This window comes from Acartia tonsa, chromosome 10, assembly GCF_053477335.1.
Source record: "Acartia tonsa isolate MP-2025a chromosome 10, ASM5347733v1, whole genome shotgun sequence".
In the NCBI taxonomy this organism is placed as follows: domain Eukaryota; kingdom Metazoa; phylum Arthropoda; class Copepoda; order Calanoida; family Acartiidae; genus Acartia; species Acartia tonsa.
Genome location: NC_137269.1, coordinates 17,916,693 through 17,938,189, shown reverse-complemented (window position 1 = coordinate 17,938,189; position 21,497 = coordinate 17,916,693). Strand labels below are relative to the sequence as shown.

At 32.0% G+C, this 21,497-nt stretch overlaps 1 protein-coding gene across 1 annotated transcript in view; it reads right to left on the bottom strand.

The window, feature by feature from the left end:
* Positions 1-6,265: 6,265 nt before the first annotated feature.
* The window catches only part of LOC145329578 (putative transporter HI_0519), a 73,391-nt gene continuing 58,159 nt past the window's right edge, over positions 6,266-21,497 (bottom strand). Inside the window, 14 exon segments of the mRNA XM_080173855.1 lie at positions 6,266-6,909; positions 7,287-7,370; positions 7,708-7,801; positions 8,240-8,305; positions 9,301-9,398; positions 9,708-9,797; positions 9,957-10,005; positions 10,239-10,285; positions 10,638-10,685; positions 11,103-11,188; positions 11,424-11,495; positions 12,080-12,189; positions 13,189-13,329; positions 13,712-13,840. Of these exon segments, the coding sequence (XP_080029981.1) occupies positions 6,842-6,909; positions 7,287-7,370; positions 7,708-7,801; positions 8,240-8,305; positions 9,301-9,398; positions 9,708-9,797; positions 9,957-10,005; positions 10,239-10,285; positions 10,638-10,685; positions 11,103-11,188; positions 11,424-11,495; positions 12,080-12,189; positions 13,189-13,329; positions 13,712-13,840 (1,182 nt within the window). The 3' untranslated portion in view covers positions 6,266-6,841.

Here is a 21,497-nt window from a genome sequence, read left to right as displayed (position 1 = left end):
AGATGTCCACAAGGTTGGCAAAGTCCGTCAGAGATGCCCTGCCCTTTGATGTTATCAGAGTGATGTACTTTACTGATTCATCGTGTGTTTTATCACAAATAGTTTCCAACAGTGCTATGTTGAACACATTTAATTCTCATCGTATTGGAGAAATTCAATCTGCAACCAACAAGGATGACTGGAGGTGGGTCCCGGGGACGCACAACGTTGCAGATTTGGGCACCAGAAGCACCTGCAAGGTATCAGATTTGGGACCAGGTTCCAGGTACAGATTGGGCCCAGAATGGTTGCGCCAGGATGAAAGTGCGTGGCCGGTGAAAATTGCCGAAGAAGTCAAGCAGGTTTTACCCCCAGAGGAGTTGAATACCAAAATGGTTAAGTTATGTTCAATGAAAGTTGCCGGAGAAGCCGCTGAAGATGTCTTTAGGTTTAAGCACAGGAGATCATTTGGACAGGCCAAGCGTATTATGGCAGCTGTCCTGCAAGTTGCGAACACCTGGTTGAAGAAGCTAAAGAGCAGACAAGAAGGTAAGACTACAGCCGCTGGTAGTCATGTAGCAGCCGCAGATTCTGTGTACAAGCCGTCTTTGTACAATTTTATGGCGGCGGCGGAACTTTTCATTGTGTCACGAAGCCAAGAGGATGAGTGGATAAATGATGCTAAAGGCAATTATGCGTCATTAAATCCATTAGTGCATGAAGTATCATTGACCTGGCCTGTCGTTGGTCCCGGAGGAAATTATGTGACCAGGGAGATGAGGATTCTTAAAATGGTTGGTCGTGGAAAGCCAGTCATTGACGCCATTACTGGTGGCCGTAAAATGATATTTGAAGACATGCCAGGTTTAATAATTTTGGAGCCTGGTAATTGGTTAGCTGCTGTTTTTATGAGAGAAGCGCATGTTGAGCTTCACTCTGGTGTCCGTGGAACTTTAGCTGAGAGCCGCCGTTGGTGCTGGATTGTGAAGGCAAGGAGGTTGGCCATCATGGAAGTGAAGAAGTGTTGGCCCTGCAGTGTTGAGAGGGCTAAGGAATGTCGTGCTACCATGAAGGACGTGTTACCTGACAAGTTGGTCCCGAGCAGGCCTTTTGAAGCTGTGCAAGTCGACCTGATGGGTCCGCTGGTTACGAGGAGAGCTGCCGCCAAGACGAGGAGTCAGACAGCAACAAAGAAGGTGTGGGTGTTCGTGGTGGTCTGCAGATTCTCAGGGGCGTTGTGGTTAGATGCCTTGGAAAAGTATGATACCAGCAGTATCCTGTTGTCCCTGCGCAAGTTGGAAGCTGTTCATTGTCTGCCGAAGATCATAGTAAGCGACATGGGCACACAATTATCCGGTGCTCGCAAGGTTTTAGAGCAGAAGTTGGGCAGCCAGGTAGAGTTTTCTTGGTCTCAGATCCCGGCCCGAGCCCACCATTATATTGGGCAAGCTGAGAAAATGGTGGGATTAACCAAGAGATTGCTGTCCAAGAAGTTGGTGAATAGTTCTGTTAATTTCAACGAGCTCCTGGTGCTGTTGGCGGAGGTTAGCAAGTTGATGAATAGCAGACCATTGACGATTGAAGCTGCGAACGACGTGGAGAATTGGCGGCTGATTACCCCTGGCCAGCTGCTGGGAAATGTTGACCGCCAGCCGTTGTGCAATGTGGCGATGAAACCGGAGGACCAAATTACCTCCAGGTTGAAGTTGTTGGAAGATTTGTCTGCCCAGTTTTGGACTGCCTACCGCCAGGAGATCCTACCGAAGATATTACGGATGTCCAAGTGGAAGGATGAGATGGCGGAGCCACTAGCTGACGGAGATATAGTTCTGGTTACGAGTACCAATCCGCTGATGAGATGTTTGAGGATGGGCCGAGTGACGAGAATTGAGGATGGAAGAAAGACGGCAAGAGTCTTGTTCAGACTGACAGATAAATCTCCCCTAGAAGAACATGCTGTATCAGTCAGGCAGTTGTTAAAAATTATGATTAATAATTGATTCTTATTTTATGGAAATTGAGTTTTTTTTTTAGTAAAAAGCCACATTTTTCATATGCCTATTTTTATGCCTAAAATAAGAATCAAATGAAATGCGATTAAATATTCTTCTATTTCATATGCTCAAATTTAATTTTATTGAGTTTAATTTCTTTTCAAGAGTACAATTCATTTTAAAACTTACCTGAAAAGTTTAACAAAAAGGAATAAATGTGTCGAGGTTGCGTGATTCGATATTTATTCTAAGAAAAAATCAAGTATTTTTTTTTAGCAGATTTTTTTAAAAAAATTATATATGAATTTCAATCAAGTAAAACATTTTTATTCAGATCAAGGAATGATTGAAAATTCATATTTAAAGTCTCATATTTTTTACAAAGAAAAATTGGTATTTTTTTCATAATTTCAATGAAAATTCTAACGAAGATATTATTATTTTGCTATTCTTTAAGTATTAAAAAAGTTTTATTGTTGATTAAGATATTACAGTTCTTATTCATTAGGTTTGAAAAACTTTCTGCCCAAGGATTTTGAAAAATTTTTTCTTACTACTCTTTTTGATGCTTAACAAATTTAGTTTTAAGTACCTATAAATCTTAATTTTCTTGTCTAAGATTTATTTCGTTTTATTTTTACCATTATTTGTTTACATTTACATTTCAACCTGATTTCGTAGGTACTTATTGATTTATTAATAATGATTTATTACCTATTGATTATGAAATGATTATTATTTAGTATAGTTGTTATATTACAACGTCATGATTAATAGGATTATCTATTTTAGGATTTGTGTATGTGATTTGTGATTGTCATGTGCATGGAATGTTGTATGGTACAAACCAATCCCCATCCTTCTATCCTAAAATGTGAGGTATTATGAGTCCTAGTGAGGAGTATAATATTGTGTATGCATTTCACGGGGTTTCATTTAGTTAGGAGCAAAATTGTCACGTTTTCGGGATGTGGCCATTCTCATGTGATTATGGTGAGTTGAGTTTAGTGAGAAATGTTGCTAGTGCTCAGCGCGAAAAAAACCTTGAATCTCGTTAAGGAAGTTAATTTGACTTTCAAACGGGGGGTGTGTCTTAACCTCTTTTTCGAGGAAGCTTTGTGTTTATCAAGTTCGAAATTAAATTCCTTATCATTAACCAAAAACTAAGCGCAAATGTCGTCTTCTTTGGCTTTCCTTTCATAATGTGGCGCGGCATAGATTGTTTGTTTATTTTGAAGCGCACGTTCTTTACTTTTGAATGAGATATGAGAGTGTGAAGATTTCGGAGAACAAAATTGGGCCTATCATTGGTCTCATTGTGTGTGAACGACCCTAGTATATCAGGGATTTGAAACCATAAGAGCTTCAGGTAGAATTTGTTATTTTTATTAAGAAGTATGGTGTATAGGACGATTATATGTAGAATAAAGAGGCTTTAGCCAGCTAAGCATGAAACTTAATTATGATTAATATATGTTTTAGTAATTTTTATGTGCCTTATTGTTGCATTTAACAATGATTTATTAAACCAAATAATTTTCCTTTAAAGCCAAAGTTTCCAAAGATTTTTACCGTAGAGAAAAATGATTTTTAAAAAGCAAATAAGATTACGTGGTTATAAATAACTGGAATTATGAACTAATTGATATTGTAATTTCAGGTCTTTGAAATAATTTCATCAATAAATCTATATTCAAACCTGCTGTTGAAACTTGATGGTTCCTGGTATTGGGGGTTTGTATGTTCGCCAACTGATCTCGTGAACTTCCCGCTAATTCGGAAGTCAAGCTCAACCAAAGTGTCATGGTTGAGACAAAATTGTATTTCCGCTTTTAGATAAAGAATTATACAAAAAACGAATTTTATAAAAAATCCTTAAAATTTGATGCAGTTTTCAAATCTCCCCCTATCATTAAAATTCCTTCCAACTTATATATCCTAATAAGAATATCTCAAAAATGATTCTTGTCTTAATTAATTGACTAATTATGTATATGAATAAATATTCCTTCTTATTTTATGCCGCAAAATTTTAGATACACCAAAAACTTCTGTTGTAATGCAACTGCATCAAATATTTATGGCGCCAACAATATTTCAGCCAATTTTAAGATATACACCATATACTAAAATTCCCCTTTCTTGTCCTAATTATTAGGATTCTTTGACTAATTGATTAATGAGACATGGTTATTGTGTGGATTTAATAATCTCAGTGTTTTTATATTACCAACAATATTTTTTTCATCTGAACTGTTAAAAATCTGTCTTCAAATAATTACAAAAAAACTTAACTCCACAATTTTTCAACCGTCAAAAACTATGCCCTCTTTTAGATTTATTCATTGGTTGTAAAGTTTGGACACTACTAGCTTGCACTAATCAATCAAAATTTATTGAATGTATTCGAAGTTTCAAACCCAATTAATTAGTGAGTTTGTTTATTAACTACATCTTCTTTCCTCCAAATTTAAGTCAACGTGTAATTATTGGTGATAATTTATAAACACAGAATTTGTGTGTATATAAGAATCTATTATCATAGTGTGTCACCAAGTTATCACCTAGGGCAGTGGGGAATTTGTAATGGTTTCGGATAGTATTGAGTCGATATTTAAATTTTTTTGGGGAATCTTAGATTTGAAAAATGGAAGTTTCTATTTTAACAAGAATGAAAACATCCAGCGGAGCACTGAAACGGTAGGACAAACGGACAATAACACTTGTATAGTGTCAGAACTAAATAATCAGAATATAAAAGTATAAGAGACGAAGCAAAATTGTAAGTAAATTTGTTGAAAAACTAATTAATACAGGATAATGTTTATGGACATACTTACAATTTTAGGACTTGATCATAGAGTTGCTTCGCTTATAATATTGTACTTTGTTGTCCCAGAAATCCATATAACAAAAATCAGATATAACGGATAATTAGAACACATAAAAATTTGTTGTTAAAAAAGTAGAAAAATCAACATGTTTAAAATGGACGTACGGACATTCTGGTAATCTATCTATCTCAGACGGACGTACGGACGGACCGACCGACCCTAATAGAAAAGCTTCGCTTTAAAAAAAACCCACATGTGTAGATTTTTCTCAACCCAAGGCTTCTTTATAAAAGGCCATATATTTAAAAGATTAATATTCATTCTTATCATCCTGTACAGAAAAAAATACAAATCATTAAATAACGCATTTAAATCTTTTTTTTAATCCAATGTTTTGTTTCCTAAATAATGCATCTAAATCACAATTATTAAAATCAATATCTTCAGTGAAAACACATGCCTTTAAAAATATTAACTTTATTTGAAAGTAGTTAAAATTTCTTTTTACTTGTGCAGTGGAAAATAAATTTACAATTTTAATTACCATAAACCCTAAGAATTTTTTTAGGAAATTGATTTAAATTTAAAGTTCTACAAATCGCACATACCATAGTACATTTCTCTACATATTTGGTATCGTATAGAATTCTAACAGGGTGACCGGCTGTGAACCCTGTTAAGGCGCGAGTAAAAGATGGAAACCGCTACAGTATAGTTGGGCTGCAAAACAATAGACAGATGAAGGTTGGAAAGCAGCTATATTTGAGAATAACGATATGTTTAGATAATAGATAACCAGCTAATGTGAACTGTTATTGTAATGTGACTAAGTGTCTTTAGGAATATTTTTTTCCTTAATATACTACAACAATTACTTACAGAAGAATTTAGGGCACATTTTTAGAAGCGAAGCTACTCGAGTATAAGTCTTTATACTTACTTGATACTTGGCTTCTTATGTTGAAGATGTTGATACTGATAATTTTGTTTTTCTTTGCTGGTTCATGTTTTTTTCCAGTTTTTATCTAAAACTGGACACCACTGATGTGACATGTTTAATTTCACTAAATTGGTAAACTGGTAAACCAAGAAAAAGAAGTTTAGTCTGACGTCAGAATTAGCCCTTCTTTTCTTTAGGTTTAGAATAGCAGAAGTTGGTGTTCGGTAATTTATGTTTGTCCGATAGGTTCATAAACTTTTCTTCATTCGTTGGTTTTGATCTTTTTAAAATCTCGTAATGTTGGTACAAATTAGACGTGTAAAAACTTTGTCACCAATAAATTGAATTTTCATAGCAAGATAATTTTGAAGGTGTACATCAATCTCATAACTAAAGATATCTCTCAGGAATAGAGTGTTTTACTAGATTTCCCAAATGAGATTGCACTTACAGAATATTTTACATATATTTCTTAAAGTGATAGATGACATTAATTTAAGATAAAATTATAATCTATAATAATGTTTATTAAAATAATGGTCAATTAATTATTTACATAAATAAAGAATTCTTATCTTAAAATATCATAAAAATACAAAAAATAGTTTATTGGAAAAATATATTGAAAAAATACACAAAAAAGTGCTTCAATATTTGATAAATATATTTGCTATTAACTTTAGAACTAGCTAGAATATTTAACTTAAAGTTATGATTTATATTAGAGGTAAACTGTGGTTGTTTGATTTTATTAAATGTGCATTGATTTTTACGCTACTAAGAAGGATATGGAAGAACCTTTTTTTTTAATTTAAAAAAAATCTTAATAATCTTAATCTTAATTAGAAAAAAACTCAGTCGAACAAGTAATTATATTTTTGTATTTATATTAAGAACTATTTAATTTAAAGACAAACTAATTCGCTATTAAAATTTTTACTTGTATTTTCAAATACTTTTTATTTTGCTCGGAAAACTTTTACTGTAGTTGTTATCAACAAAGTAAATATACAACATACAACAAAGGATAGAAAAATTGCTTGCAAAATAGTTTAAATAGATTTAAATATACAAATATTGTAAGCGCTGCTACTCTATGTAAATGTATCCAAGGGTAGGAGTATTCCAGCAATGCAGGCAGTCATAAAACAGGCAACAGACCCTAAAATTATTTTCAATAATCAATTATTATCTTAACATAAAAAAGGATAGTGTCTTTCCGTCTGTCTTTTTTAGATTCAATTTCGACGGTTCTACGATTTTCAAATGAGATTCGTTTATGTTCTGGGCAGATTTCAGTCCTCTTTACATGGCAATGTAGTAAAAAGTTTTTTTTATTTCTTTGTATTTGATTTTTCTAAATGTAAAAAATATATAATCCTATATGATAGGATCCAAATCATAGTACCCCGCCCCCCGGCCCCCCCCCCTCAAAAAAGCTTTGACGTCCATTATAAGATTGAAATTAAAAAAATGAATCCTTCATTCTGATAAATCATCAGACAAAAAATCACAATACGTTTGATTTAATAAGAATACCTGCAATAAAAGCTCTAAAAGCTACTGCAGAAATATCCCCTCGTCTTGTTGGAGCCATATAGCTTAATGCTGCTATTTGTATACCTAAAGAATTATTTTTTTTTATAAATAACTAATTTTTGTAAATTTTAAATATAATTAGGCCTTAAAAGTTTATTGATTATTCCTCATTAAAAATAGTAGTCATTTATCGCATTGAATTATTGTCCGGGAATTCATCCCCTCGAGGCTAACAAAACTGGTTTTAATTTTATTATTTTTATTTTAATATTTGTGTAAAATTTTCTGGAATACGATGCTATACAAAATTTGTCAGTATGGCTGAGAACTGGTTCTGACCCACCATTAATTAATTGATTTCGAAGTGATACCGGGAAAAGCTAAAATACATATTTAAATGAGTACACAAGGACAAACTTACCCATAGAAGCAGGATTAGAGAAGCCACACAAAGCAAAGGTTGATATAGCTTGAGATCTTGCGGATAACACACCAGCCTTCGTAAAATCAATCAACTGAAAAGTATAAATATTGTTAGCAAAAATATATGGGTATAGTCCCTTTCGTAACATCGCACCTTATGGGGCGATTCTTCGTATTTTTCACAGTAGCTTTTCTCCTATTTCTAGACCCTGCGGGGGGCTCTAACCCTGAGGGGCCAATTACCTAACCCTGTGGTGCAATCACCTAACCCAATATAACCTAACCGAACCTAAAATAACCTATAAAAGGCCATTTTAAAAATACGAAGAATCGCCCCTTATGGGGCGATGTTACGAAAGGGACTATTCTTAAATATATTTAGCAAACTATTCCTTAAAAGTCTAGGTATTGTCGTTTTGGCGTACTGATCCTTATTGTAGAAAAGATTTAATTTTGTCCAATGAAAGTAAGTGTTTGACAAGTCTTCATTGATCAGTTTCTCAACAAAATAAAGAATAAAATTTGAAAACCTGTTCATAAGCGGCGAATTCGTTGACAATTGTTTTGAATCCAACCAACACTGCTACTGCTTGACACTAAAAACAAGAAAAAAAAATTTTAATGGATAGTTCGCGGCTATCATTAAAGCGGACAGCTTAAAGTTAGGGGAGCAGGGGGAAGGGGGGTTCGACCAACCGCCACAAATTTTAGAATTGGGAAAAAATGAATAACAAATTATTGTTTTTTGGAGGGGTTGATGGATAGTTTTTTTCTTGGGGGAGTTGGAGGGTAACCTCCCCCAAATTTTACATATTTAAAATCTTTCCTGGCATATAGGAAGCTTCACATAAAAGGACAGCTATATCTGACCAGAGTTTAGCGAGATATTTCGTTACAAACACACACAGAAGGATAAAGGTCTTAATTTCTGTCCTTTAGACTTGAACAAAGCATTTGATAGAATGCTAATATCACTTAAAGGTATCCAGAGAAATGTTAAGAATAAAGTATCTTAATCTGTCTACCATCTTGCGAGACAAACGGTCAACCTGTTTTTGAATTTAGGATGAATCTAGGACAATTTCGTCCTTATATAGAATAGAATTGAAAGATAATATAAAGACTAAAAAACCTAAATTATAACCAAGATTAATTTTGATGAAAATTTTCAAAAAATATAAACATGCAAACCCAGTGATCTTAAAAAATAAGCCAATGAACGATCATAATTATAACCATTATCCTCTCAACTTTTGATGATACTTTGAATGCCCAAATTAAAAAACGACGAAAAAAGCAAAATTTCAGACCGACAGACAGACATCCAACATGGTAAGTTGAGAGACACTAGCTTACAAAGTCTCCGTAATGAATGACACTCTCCACAGAGGAGCTTGGGATAAGGGTTGTACAGATATTATGCACGTGACTATTAAGTATCCATATCACTTAATAATCTCTCTTCTTACACAACCAGGGGAAGTTGCGTGAATGTTGCCACATGGGGACTTGAAGTCGAACTCTCACCACCGTAACTCAGTGCATTACCACTGAGCAACGACGCCCCTGGAGCTGCCTCTACAATACATACCTGATTACATATGAATCCATCTGGACAAGTACCCACTTCACAACACTCATTTTCTGATTCACATTGCACCCCCATCAACACGCTCACTGGGTAAAATACTAAAACAAATTAAAAATATTTCAAACTCCCTCGTGAATAGAAGCGCTAAGAAACTATGGTTAAAGCCACTAAAAACCAAAGTAATTCAACAATTTCTACAATACACCCCCCCCCCCCTCCCCCCATATAAGGTCAAAATGGAATCAAAAATTAAAACTACTTTACATTCCAAAAGTATATTGAAATTTGAAGTATGCAGTCAGAAACAAACATCCAAGCAAACTTAGTCATTTATGTTAGAGAAGAAATGTATAATAGTTCGAAATATAAAGCTTCCTAACTGACACCCCAAATTAAAAACTACTTACGTATTCCCAAAATATATTGAAAAGTAATATAAGGAGCCCCAACTAAACCGCCAAACCAGCTGAGTAATCCATTCAGAAATCCAACAAATGCTAAAACAAATATAATTTTTACCATACAATTTAATAAAAGATAAGTTTATGTTCAAATATTAAAGTAAAACATTTGCTTGCTTAAATTTTAAATAATTAAATTAATAAAGTAATAAAAATAACAATTCTGAATTTAAGAATTATTAAAATTTAAATTACCTAAAACAGAGACTAAAGAAGCAGCAATGTTTCCAACCAAAAATACAGCCTTAACAAACAAGCAATATAATTGATATTTTACTATTAGATTTAAAAAAAACAAGAATATGTACTATCGAAGGAAGCAAATAAATTTTAAAAAATGAAAAAAAAATTTTTTTTTTTAAAAGGAAATTTTCTGCAACTAAGAAAATATGGAGTGTTTCAGATAAGTTTCTCTTTTCTTTGAACAAAGCTACTCTGTAATTGATACATGTCCTTATGTATGTACATTTTTTTTACCTCCATCGCTCCAGTAGCTGCAGCATCCAATAGATTTGAAGAATCACCTATAAACATAAATTAATTTAGATTTGGAATATTATACATTGATACTTTTAAAGTAGAACCAGTAAAATGAGAAAACCTATTTTGTAATTTGATGAAAAAGAAACAGACATTTGAAAAAAGGATGGGTAATTTTTTTCTTTTTTCTCTGTGGGACCATCTAGTACCCGAATTAAACTAACCTATAATAATAAACAAACAAAAGACAAGACTACCCCTCTCAATTCATTCAATTTATTTAAAATAAGAGAATTTTCTTTGCTCGACTAGGCACTTTAAGAGCCCGGACATAAGTATACACAAAGGATAATTAAAGAGTGGTTACACCACTACTATAAAACTATTTTTACTTACTTGGAGGAGGAGCGAGGCTATCAGATGTCGTCTTAGATACTCTTGTCTCTAGAAAATATTTATATCATTATACAAACGGTTATAATATTGAGGCAAAACAAGAACATAAATACCCAAAGTCATGAAATGCATGTAAAGAAAACATTTAACACTCTACTTTAAATTGTTGCTCTCATACCAGGGATAACTCAATTAACGAGAAATTCATCATGATACAAAAAACTACATCTTTTAAAAATTAAAGTGGTTAAAAAGATTAGGTTCTCCTATTTCAATGTCAATATTTTATAAGAGTACTGAACGTTTTTAACCCAACTAATGAGAGAACATGTTTCTTTAGAAACCAATACAATGCACAGTCTAGTGTCCCCCTTCTAAATTACACTAATAACATAATATTAATAAAAGCATGTGAAAAGCTGGCTTTGATATGTCTATAAAAACCATAATAACCTTCAAGATTACCTGGATAGAATAACTTTGCAAAAGCCAGAGCAGCCGGTGCTGACATTACACTGGCTGTAAGCAGGTGAGATGCAGATATTCCAAAACTAAAATAAACAAGATTAGTTTTCATGAGAACTTATGCCTATACAAAATATAAAAAATACTGCCCATTCGTGTACAGACATGGCAACTCATTAAAATGCCTGGAAGCTCTTAATCTACCATCAATTTAATAGTCTATTAATCCATTAATCCATATTTGTTTAGAAATATAAATTTATAAATTCAAATTATAGTATTCTATTGATCTACTAGTTATAAATCTATCTGCAAATATACCTGATATAAGCCGCAAGGACAGAACCAGCGATGGTAGCGAAGCCACCCGTCATAACTGCATGGATTTCAGACCTATAAATAGAATAATCTTAGTGGTATAAACTTTTTGACCCATGAAAACAAGAAAAAGTTTTTTTTTCTAATTTATCTTTTAGTTTTTAGAGAATTCCTTTTAATTCTCTTTTCTCCATCTTTTACATGTTACATTTATTTGGTTATTTACATGATTTTATTTTGGATCCTAAGGTTCTTCAAGAAAATTATTTCAAGAAGCGAAAATAATCTATTCTTCAAAATGTCCGTCCGTCAATCAATATGAAATAGGAGTCAAACATTTCAAGTTGCTAGACGGCTGAAAATTTTGAAGAAGATTTCCCAAGAATCCAGTAAATCTGTCTGTCGTCTATGCTAAAGACATTTATGTATGTATCATCCTATATAAAGGTTTCTCGATTTTCTCTTTATTTATCATCTTTCTTCGTTTCTTTTTCAATGTTTTCCCCTTTCTATTTATGATCACTTAACACCTGCTCTACCCCATCTGTAAACCCAATATCATCTTGTGCTCTGCAACTTTTTGATTTTGTCATACTTGTTTCACATTTTAGTACCCATCTTGATACTATTGGCCTGAATTAAACTATTGTTAATTATACTTAGTCATATCAGGGAGGTAAGGTTTGATCATTAGTGGAGCTTCAGATTGTCCCAGGAAAATATTTGCCGCGGCATTCAGAGACTCACATGCTGTTGTTCCAACTGTTATCTGAAAAATGTATATATTGATTCATTAATACATATCAAACAAAGGTACCCAAAGTTTTATAAACATGATCTTACATTTTTTGGCTTAAGAACTTTCATTAAATCTTGATTTTTTGGTTCACTACCTACATTTTCAAGAAATGCTTTTAATCAACAGAAGGGGTCGTATTTAGGTTTATCATCATTTGGATTGTACATTAATTTTTTGTCTATGTCATATCCCTTACGATCCCTAAAAAAATCTGACTTTACAATTAATTCTTGAGAAACAACCTTCCCTTCAATATAAAATGTATAAGGGATTAGTAAGTCTGTACGTTGAAATCCTGCTAATACTTGAAGTAAGATGTGTATGACCTCTAGTGGCCCCGCCGCTAGAGGCCTTTAGTGGAATTGAAATTGACCCTTCACTTTCAATATCCTTATACTAAAGTAACAGGATGTCTGTTAGGATGTCTGTTTGTGTGTCTGTGTGTTTGTACTGAAGGATCTCGCTAACCACTGAACCGATCGGGTTCTCCTTAACAGGGTAGTTTCTCATAGGTCCCGGGAAGGTTTATAACTATTTTGGGGGAGGGTACCACCACCCTTCCAAGAGAAATCATAATAAATCGAATTTTTTTCCCCCTCGAATAGAGACTCCTACGTAACATTGCAAAGTATCGTAGCAATTTGATAGAGACTCCTTCGCAACATTGCAAGGTATCGTATTATTTTTCTAAAACAACAAACATTTAAAGTGCCACTTTAGGCCTCTAGGGGCGTAGCCGCTATTAGTTTAAAAAAGAGAAAGGAATAAAATTGCGTAGGAACCCTACCCCTATAATAACCCGGACCAATATGAAGCTATAAAGGAAAACAATACCGGTTCAGCTGTTACTGAGATGCTATGACACACACTGTCAGAAGGATACACAGACAACCTGTTACTTTTAAAGCACAACAAGAGGAGAATTTCTGAACCTCTTTTTTTTAAATAAGATATTATTTAGGTACAAACCTGAAGTAACCATCCTAATTTGACCACAATCCACTGCATAGTTCCGAGGTAGAACAACATGGACACCATGAAGTTGAAGAAGTAGATGATGGACAAAACTTTGAACATAAACACAAAGTTCATTCTCTTCCCAGCATTGATCTAAACAAAACATTTGATATTCCAATAACAGAAATTAATAGCTTTTGTGATAATAATTATATGAATATGCCTACTGTGAACCTAGTAAAAGTGTCTGACTCTGATTATGACGTAAAAAAAATTAGCCAATGAGAGGCCAGTATACACTGTAATTGACAAATGGTAAAATTTATAGTGGCCTCTCATTGGCTATTTTTTACGTCATAATCAGAGTCAGACAATTTAACTAGGTTCCCTACTATAAAATTTTATTTTTCTTATTTAGTTTTAATTATATTTTACTATACATATTACATTCATATGATCAAACTCTCTGAGAAACAATACATTACATTTTCTTATACGAGGTTGCGTAAATTTAAAATAACAAATATCGTCTTACCTCTGTCATGATATCTATAACTTGTTGTGAAGTATCGTTACTGGGGTAGGTAGCGAATGGCTGCTGGTTCACCAAATATCCGAAAACAAATCCAGATCCTTCGTCAGTGTAACCCAGGAAGGTGGAAACCTTTAATATTACATTGGTAATTGCTTAAAATAAAAAAATAAAAGCTCTAACCATGGCGGCAAATAACCCCCCCCCCCCCCCCCCCAATAAGTTCGTGGTTAAATAAGCATTAGATGTATATATTATATGTGGATATATTGAAAGGGAACAATTTGTCGTCAATTTAGGTTGCTACTATAGTCTTTATTTATTAGTCAGTTCGTTTCTACAGTAGGATGAGTAGATGATAGGATAAAGAGGGTGGATTGGGGTAATTGTTAATTGAAGCATCACTTTAATAGAGTTCATAGAAATCTGGTGCAACATCCAAGTAATAATATTTCGATTAAAACAGCTAAATTTAACAACAGTATCACAAGAGAACTGGAATTTTCAGGGATTAATTTTGTTGACAGTTTTCATATTTCACCAAGTTTTATTAAGATTCGTCAGTTGGTTGGGCCTGGGGTGCTAGATCGATTCCTACATTTTTAAGTTTTCATGATTTTCTCAACTCCTATTCAACATAGACGGCTGAAATTTTCGGGATTGAATACTTTCATATTCTGCAAACCTTTATTAAGTTTCATCAAGATTTGCTTATTGGTTGGGGTGCTGTTTCGATTCCTAGATTTTTAGGTTTTCTTGATTTTTCTGATATTTTCGGTATTAAATAGGTTCATAATTTACATATCCCCACAAAGTTTCATTAAGATTTGCTAATTTGCTGATGTGCTAGATCGATTCCAATATTTTCACGTTATAAATCTTACAAGGTTTCGTGGTTTTTTAGTTTAATGTTTTTTTATGAGCTGCAATAAAGTTCATTTTTTACGGATATCTATCCATAATTTTTGAGCTTCGCTACTTATGGATGTTGTCATCCTTGTTTCTCTTCTTTAAGTTTTATATGAGATTTTTCTTAATTTTTTTTTTAGGAAACGAAATTAAAGTTTTTCTTGATATTCTAAAAATCTAATTAAAAGTTTATTTTGCATTGCAGACACATAATATATATGTATCTTAAGGAAAATTCTATGTTTTTAGTAGCGAAGCTACTCTATAATTCACAATGTCCGTCCGTCTGTCCGTCCGTCCGTAATTAATGAATTGGGGGAAACGTGATTTTCTCGGCTCCTTGAAAGATAGCTAAATTTTTTGACAACATTCCCATGATTAAGGAGCACAATTAACTATAAAACATTAATGGCGGTCGGACTGCTTTTTAGCAGGTTTTAGGCTATTTTTTATATTTTCCAAATTTTCCCAATATCTTTGGTGTTTATGGTCCGATTTTCGAAATTTTTTCAGTTAAAGATATCAAAATTAAATTTCCTGTCGTTTGAAGTAAACAACAATGACAGTCAGACTGCCTTTTTGCAGGTTTTTGGCTATTTTTATATTTTTCACATTTTTACCTATATCTTTGGTGTTTATAATCCAATTAAAGTTAAAGATACTAAAATTAAATTTCTGGCGTTTTAAGAAAAGTAACAATGGCGGCCAAACTGCCTTTTAGCAGGTTTTTGGCTATTTTTATATGTTGATATATTTCCCCATATCTTTGGCATTTTTGGTCCAATTTTCAAACTTTGTTGCATTAACAGTTTCAAAATATTTTTCCCATTGTTATGTGCATCTAGTATGTAATTTACTTTAACCATCTTCATCATACAAAATAAAACAAGGTTTCATGTTTATTTTCTTCTTATAAATCTATTATTTATTTTAATAAATACACTTTAAATCTACTTCTACGTATTCCCATCCACAATTTTTGTGCTTCGCTACTTATGGATGTTGTCATCCTTGTTTTTCATTGAAACGTAGAATGACCAAATTTTGAGATGAGATGTATTGTGGAATCATGTTTTTAAAAATGTAATAACTTAAAAGGAATAAGACAATGGCCGATAAATTAATGTATATCTCCAATGATGATACAGAAAATTACTACTTCTGTAGATTACAATAAGTGTTTGAAATTTTTGAACACTCCAATTATTAAACCAACCAATCAAAATTCATTAAAAGTCCCCAAAGCTGTTGTGCCAAAGAATAAGAAAACGTAATTATAAATTTTGGAGACTGGAGTAATAAACAGCCAAATGTCCCCTCCCTCATTTGATTTTAATCATTATGATTGGTTAAGTGTCAAATCAGGCATCAGAACACACATAGATGCAGAGGCGAATTATACTATCCACAACTTTCCGCAAGAATCCGCAAAGTGTGGCGATAAAATTAAGGCCTATATTTCATGTTTTCATTTACAGTTAAATCCTTCTTTCCCCTTCTTCAGAGATATTTAGTTTTTTAAAAAAATTAAAATCCTTATCATGAAAATCACTAAGACGACTTTCAATTTTTAGGATTAATATATTGCCTATCAAAAATATATTATATTGAAATACGATTATTGACAATTAATTAGATTATCTTTCAAAATGAAAAAAATTCTAAACTTATTTTTTATATCCCTGAAAATTTTACCTTTGTAAATTTGAAATAAAAAATTGTCTGCTAATATGTTCATAACATTCACATAAACAACTCCCAGTGGTAAAAAAAAATAATATTAATTTGTTGTAATTTATAATAGATTTTTAATGTAATAGCGTTCGTATTTGATTTTATAAGATATAATCATTTATAAAAAAAGTGTTATTAGGCAATTAGCATTGGAGTTTTTTTTTTTATTACAGTCATAGCAGTGCCGCATTATTGCGGTAACCAAGACGAAATTTAAATTATCTCCCGCAAACATGTATTCAATTTGCAAATGAAAAAATAGGGCCCAGATGCAGTAGTCAGAAAGGATAGTTTGAATTATCTAGGTTAAATGTTAAAATTTTTAAATGGGGGGGGGGGGGAGTTCTAACACTTTTACGTAAACAGTGATTATAGGCTTTGTCTTTGGAGTGAGAGGATAAATTATTTCACAAAAAAGTTTCCTTTTGGGATGAAGTTTTCCTATTCAAAAAAATTAGGATTTGCCTCCAGGTCCAGGTACTGCAGGCCTCCAGGTGGATTCTGGACAGGTAAAAAAAGTTCAAGTCAGAACAAAACTTATTTAACAAAAGTTGCTACTTTATGGGCAGTATGAACTTATTTGAAGAAAATTTTGAAATCATGCTCCAGGTTCAGGTACTGCAGGCCTCTAGGTGGATCCTGGACAGGTAAAAACTGAAAATTTTTACTTTTGAAGTCAGAATAAAACTTATTTAACAAAAGTTGCTACTTTATGGGCAGTATGAACTAATTTGAAGAAAGTTTTTAAATCAGGCTCCATGTAAAGGTACTGCAAGCCTCCAGGTGGACCCTGGACAGTTAAAAACTTAAAAGAAGTTGTATCAACTTTTTTGCTTTTTATTTAAGATAGCTAGCCGGTTCTTTCAGTAAGTAGTAGATGTAAAATTTTTCATAGAATTCAGATATGCAATCGGTTTTTTTGTAGACCTCTTATTTTTTAAGTAATTTAAGTTTTTTAAAAAAATAATAAAGTCGGTTTTAAGGTACTAAAACGCAACAAAATAAAAGAAGAAAATGGCTAGTATGAACAAAAATAGTAAGATCTTTAATTTGACACCTTACTTTTAAAATTCTGTTGAGTAATTATTGAAAAAATCTATGTTTTTAACCTCGGTTTAATAAAAACTTTAGACCTAAATATTTTCTCAAACAGACATAAAAACATGGGTTCATATATACCTTTAGAATCAGAAAAATATTACGAATCTATTCTAAGCAAAATTGAAAAAGTTTTATAAAACTATAATAAAAAAATAAGTTTATTTTAAGAATCATAATTTTCGGCTTTAAAGGGTTAGCTAGAACCAAACCTGAACAGAACCAAAACAAAAGACAATGCAATGTAGCAGATATTTTTTAAACACAAGAAACAATAATGTATTTCTAACTGCATTGTTTTGAAGTTTATAAACAGACTGATGCATATTTGTTCATAATTTTTCATTCTTTACATGTTCTTTAATATCACTATATTTATTGTAGTATCTATTATATATATTGTATGAACGTTCTCCTTTTTTTCTGGCAATTCTATAGGTTGATTTTATAGGTTAAGCTTCCCAATTCGTCAATTTTTGCGATTTGTGATTGGCTAGTTTAGTAGTTACAATTCTTAAAATAAACTTTTTATTTTTTCTATTTTTTATTACAATTTTTTTTAACTTTTTCAATTTTGCTTAGAATGGATTCATATTATTTTTCTCATTCTAATGGTATATATGAACCCATATTTTTTATTTCTGTATGAGAAAATATTTAGGTTTAATGTTTTGATTAAACCGAGGTTAAAAAAATAGATTTTTTCAACAATTACTCAACAGAATTTTAAAAGTAAGGTGTCAAATTAAAGATTTTACTATTTTTGTTCATACTGGCTATTTTCTTCTTTTATTTTGTTGCGTTTTAGTACCTTAAAACCGACTTAATTATTTTTTTAAAAACTTAAATTACTTAAAAAATAAGAGGTCTACAAAAAAACCGATTGCATATCTGAATTCTATGAAAAATTTTACATCTACAACTTACTGAAAGAACCGGCTAGCTATCTTAAATAAAAAGCAAAAAAGTTGATACAACTTCTTTTCACTATTTAAGCTAGAAAAAAACTTTTTTAACAAAAGTTGTTACTTTATGGATGGTATGAACTAACTTGAAGAAAATCTTGAAATCAGGCTTAAAATTTGTTCATACCATACATAAAGTAGCAACTTTTGTTAAATAAGTTTTGTTCTGACTTCATTCAAAAGTAAAAATTTTCAGTTTTTACCTGTCCAGGATCCACCTGGAGCCCTGTAGTACCTGAAACTGGTTTTAATTTTTTTTTCAAATCAGTTCATACTATCCATAAAGTAAGTTTTTTTCTAACTAGAATTTTTTTACCTGTCTAAAATCCACCTGGAGGCTAGCAGTATCTAAACCTGGAGGCCAAATAAATTATTTTTTTAGAATAGGAAAACTACATCCCAAAAGGATTTTTTTTGTGAAATAATCTCTCCTCTCACTCTAAAGACAAAGCTTATAATCACTGTTTACGCAAAAGTGTCAGCAGAACTTCCCTCCACCCCCCCCCCCTCTTAACACTAATTGAAAGGCCATAATCTATTGAATTAAAATGTGATTATCTTCCTATCAAATAAAGTAGTAAGCGTTTTTTGTCTGTCCCGAAGGATCTTGCGAACCGCTGAACCTATATTGTTCTCCTTTACAGTGAAGCTTCTTATAAGTTCTGGGAAGGTTTTAAACTATTTTTGGAGAGGGTGTCTTCACCCCACTCCCCCCCAAAAATATTTTTTTATTCTTTTGAAACTCAAATTTAATATGGGATGAGGTCGACTTTTCCCCCTCCTAAATTAAGTGCTCCTAGAGGCTTCTAGGGGCGTAGCCGCTAGTATTATTTAAAGTAGTAAGCTTTTTTTGTCTGTAGCGAAGGATCTTGCTAATCGCTGACCCGATATGGTTCTTCTTTACACTGAAGCTTCCTATAGGTCCTGACATGGTTTTAGGCTATTCTATTTTATAGATAAAGTCTGGGTATGGTGTAAGGCTATTTTCTGCCCTTATTTATCCTTTAGAATAGAGCTTCTAGATGCTAGGGGAGCAGCCGCTTGTATATATCAAAGAGCGAAGCTTTTTTATCATTATTAAAAGCAAGTTTTTCTATAATTAGGGTTGGTCAGTCTGTTCGTCCGGAACGGATAGCTCATTTCGTTAATTATGGCATGTTAGAGTTGTCCTATCAATTTGAAACTTCATATGTTGATTCCTTTCATAGTAAGGTACAATTTAGAAAGCGTAACAACACTATATTCAATACCAGAATGTCTGTATGTCCATTTTATACATGTCGTTTTTTTACTTTTTCAACAACAAATTTGTATGTGATGTTATTATCCGATTGATCTGATTTTTGGAATACTGATTCCTAGGACAACAAAGTACAATTCCATAAGTGAAGCATCTCTATAATCACCTCCTAAAAATGTATGTATGTCCTTAATTATTATCCTGTATTTCAGCAGTTTTTAACAAATTTACTTACTATTTTTTTGTCTTTTATATATTGATTAATGAGTTCTGACAATCTACAGGTGTTAAACTTCGTTTTTCAACTGTTTCAGAGCTTTGCTTTTATGGATGTTGTCATTCTTGTTTTTTAATGTCTATTTTTGGGGCGTCCAAATAATTACTGTTTGGAGGGAACAGGGGGCATAACTTCATTTTTCACACAATTGAAATGAGAGTGCGATCTAAATTTATGATCCAAGTATGTTAGTGCAATTTTCAAACTTAATCTTATTAATATAAATATAGTTTTTAATTGAAATAACAGGGTTTAGAAGCTGCGGGTAAGCATCAGTGAAATCGTCATATTATAACTTTAGAATTAAGCTGGATATCTAAAAATGTTTCTTAACAGCCATTCTCCTTATTAAAATCTTTATTTTGCACACCTGCGGAATTTGAGGCTTGTGTGCGGCTGTCGATCCCTTGAAATTACTATTCTTAGCCCAACATAAGAAAACTGTATATTCTTTGATAACAGCTGATTTAGTAAACAAAACTTCCTTTTAATGAAAAATTATCTATTTTTGCAAAAATCGTGTTATGATTTTTTTTAAAAAGTTAGACAGCTTAAAAAATAAAAATAAATTATTTTTATTTTACACCTTTTTTTATTTTGCTGCCTTAATAAGGAAATATTTAATATATTTGAATCGGCTTAATGCAATTTTTTCTTTTTTTTTATGATTATTCAATACGTATGAAAAAGTAACATTTAAAAATCTCGCCACAAGAAGATCTAACAAACAAAATATTGATTTTGAGTACAATTTGATTTTTAAGTTTTAGAAAAAGTATAGAAATATTCATAGTTAAGTGTATGTTTACATTTTGAAAAAATTATTTTGCCCTGTTCTATTTAATTAGAACTTTTCAAAAAAACTTCATTTAATAAAAGATTAATATTTTTTAATGTTTTTTAAAACATATTACTTTAGATTGGTTAAAAGTTTATTTTTCTATGTGATTTAGGGGTTGCAATTTTTTTGCAAATTACGTTTTTTGGCTTTTCATTCAAATAAGTTGCACAATTCTGGTTTTTACTGTATAAATTTATTAAATGACTTCAGAAAAACATATTATAATCCTTACATTTACTTTTTTTTCTAACAATCTATTTTTTAGGAGACTTTTTATATCGCTGACAAAAATGGCATTATTCTGCAAAAAAATATTTTTTTTTTGCAAATTTAAAGATATGAAAGTATTTGATAAATGGTTAACTTTAATTTTTGTTTTAGCAAAATAGATTATTATTTCTTATAAGATGAAAATAAGGTATCGCAAATATTTGTTGCAATTTTAATGCGATTTTATTGCAAATAGGAAGACATAGGATTTTAGTTTTAACAGATTATGATTCTGGACCCAAAATTACATAGGACTGAAGTTTTCGTTTGTTGATTGCTGAAAGTTAAAGTTTCTTGCTCTAGAATCGCTATGTGAACAGTGTTATATGATTTTGGAGAAACTGGTGAATTCAGCTTCTTAATTTTGTTTACAGAATAGTTTTCCCTCCCAGGGAGATATCGGCAATAAAAAAATATACTAAAATGTTAAAAGTAGAAATCTCGACAAAATAAAT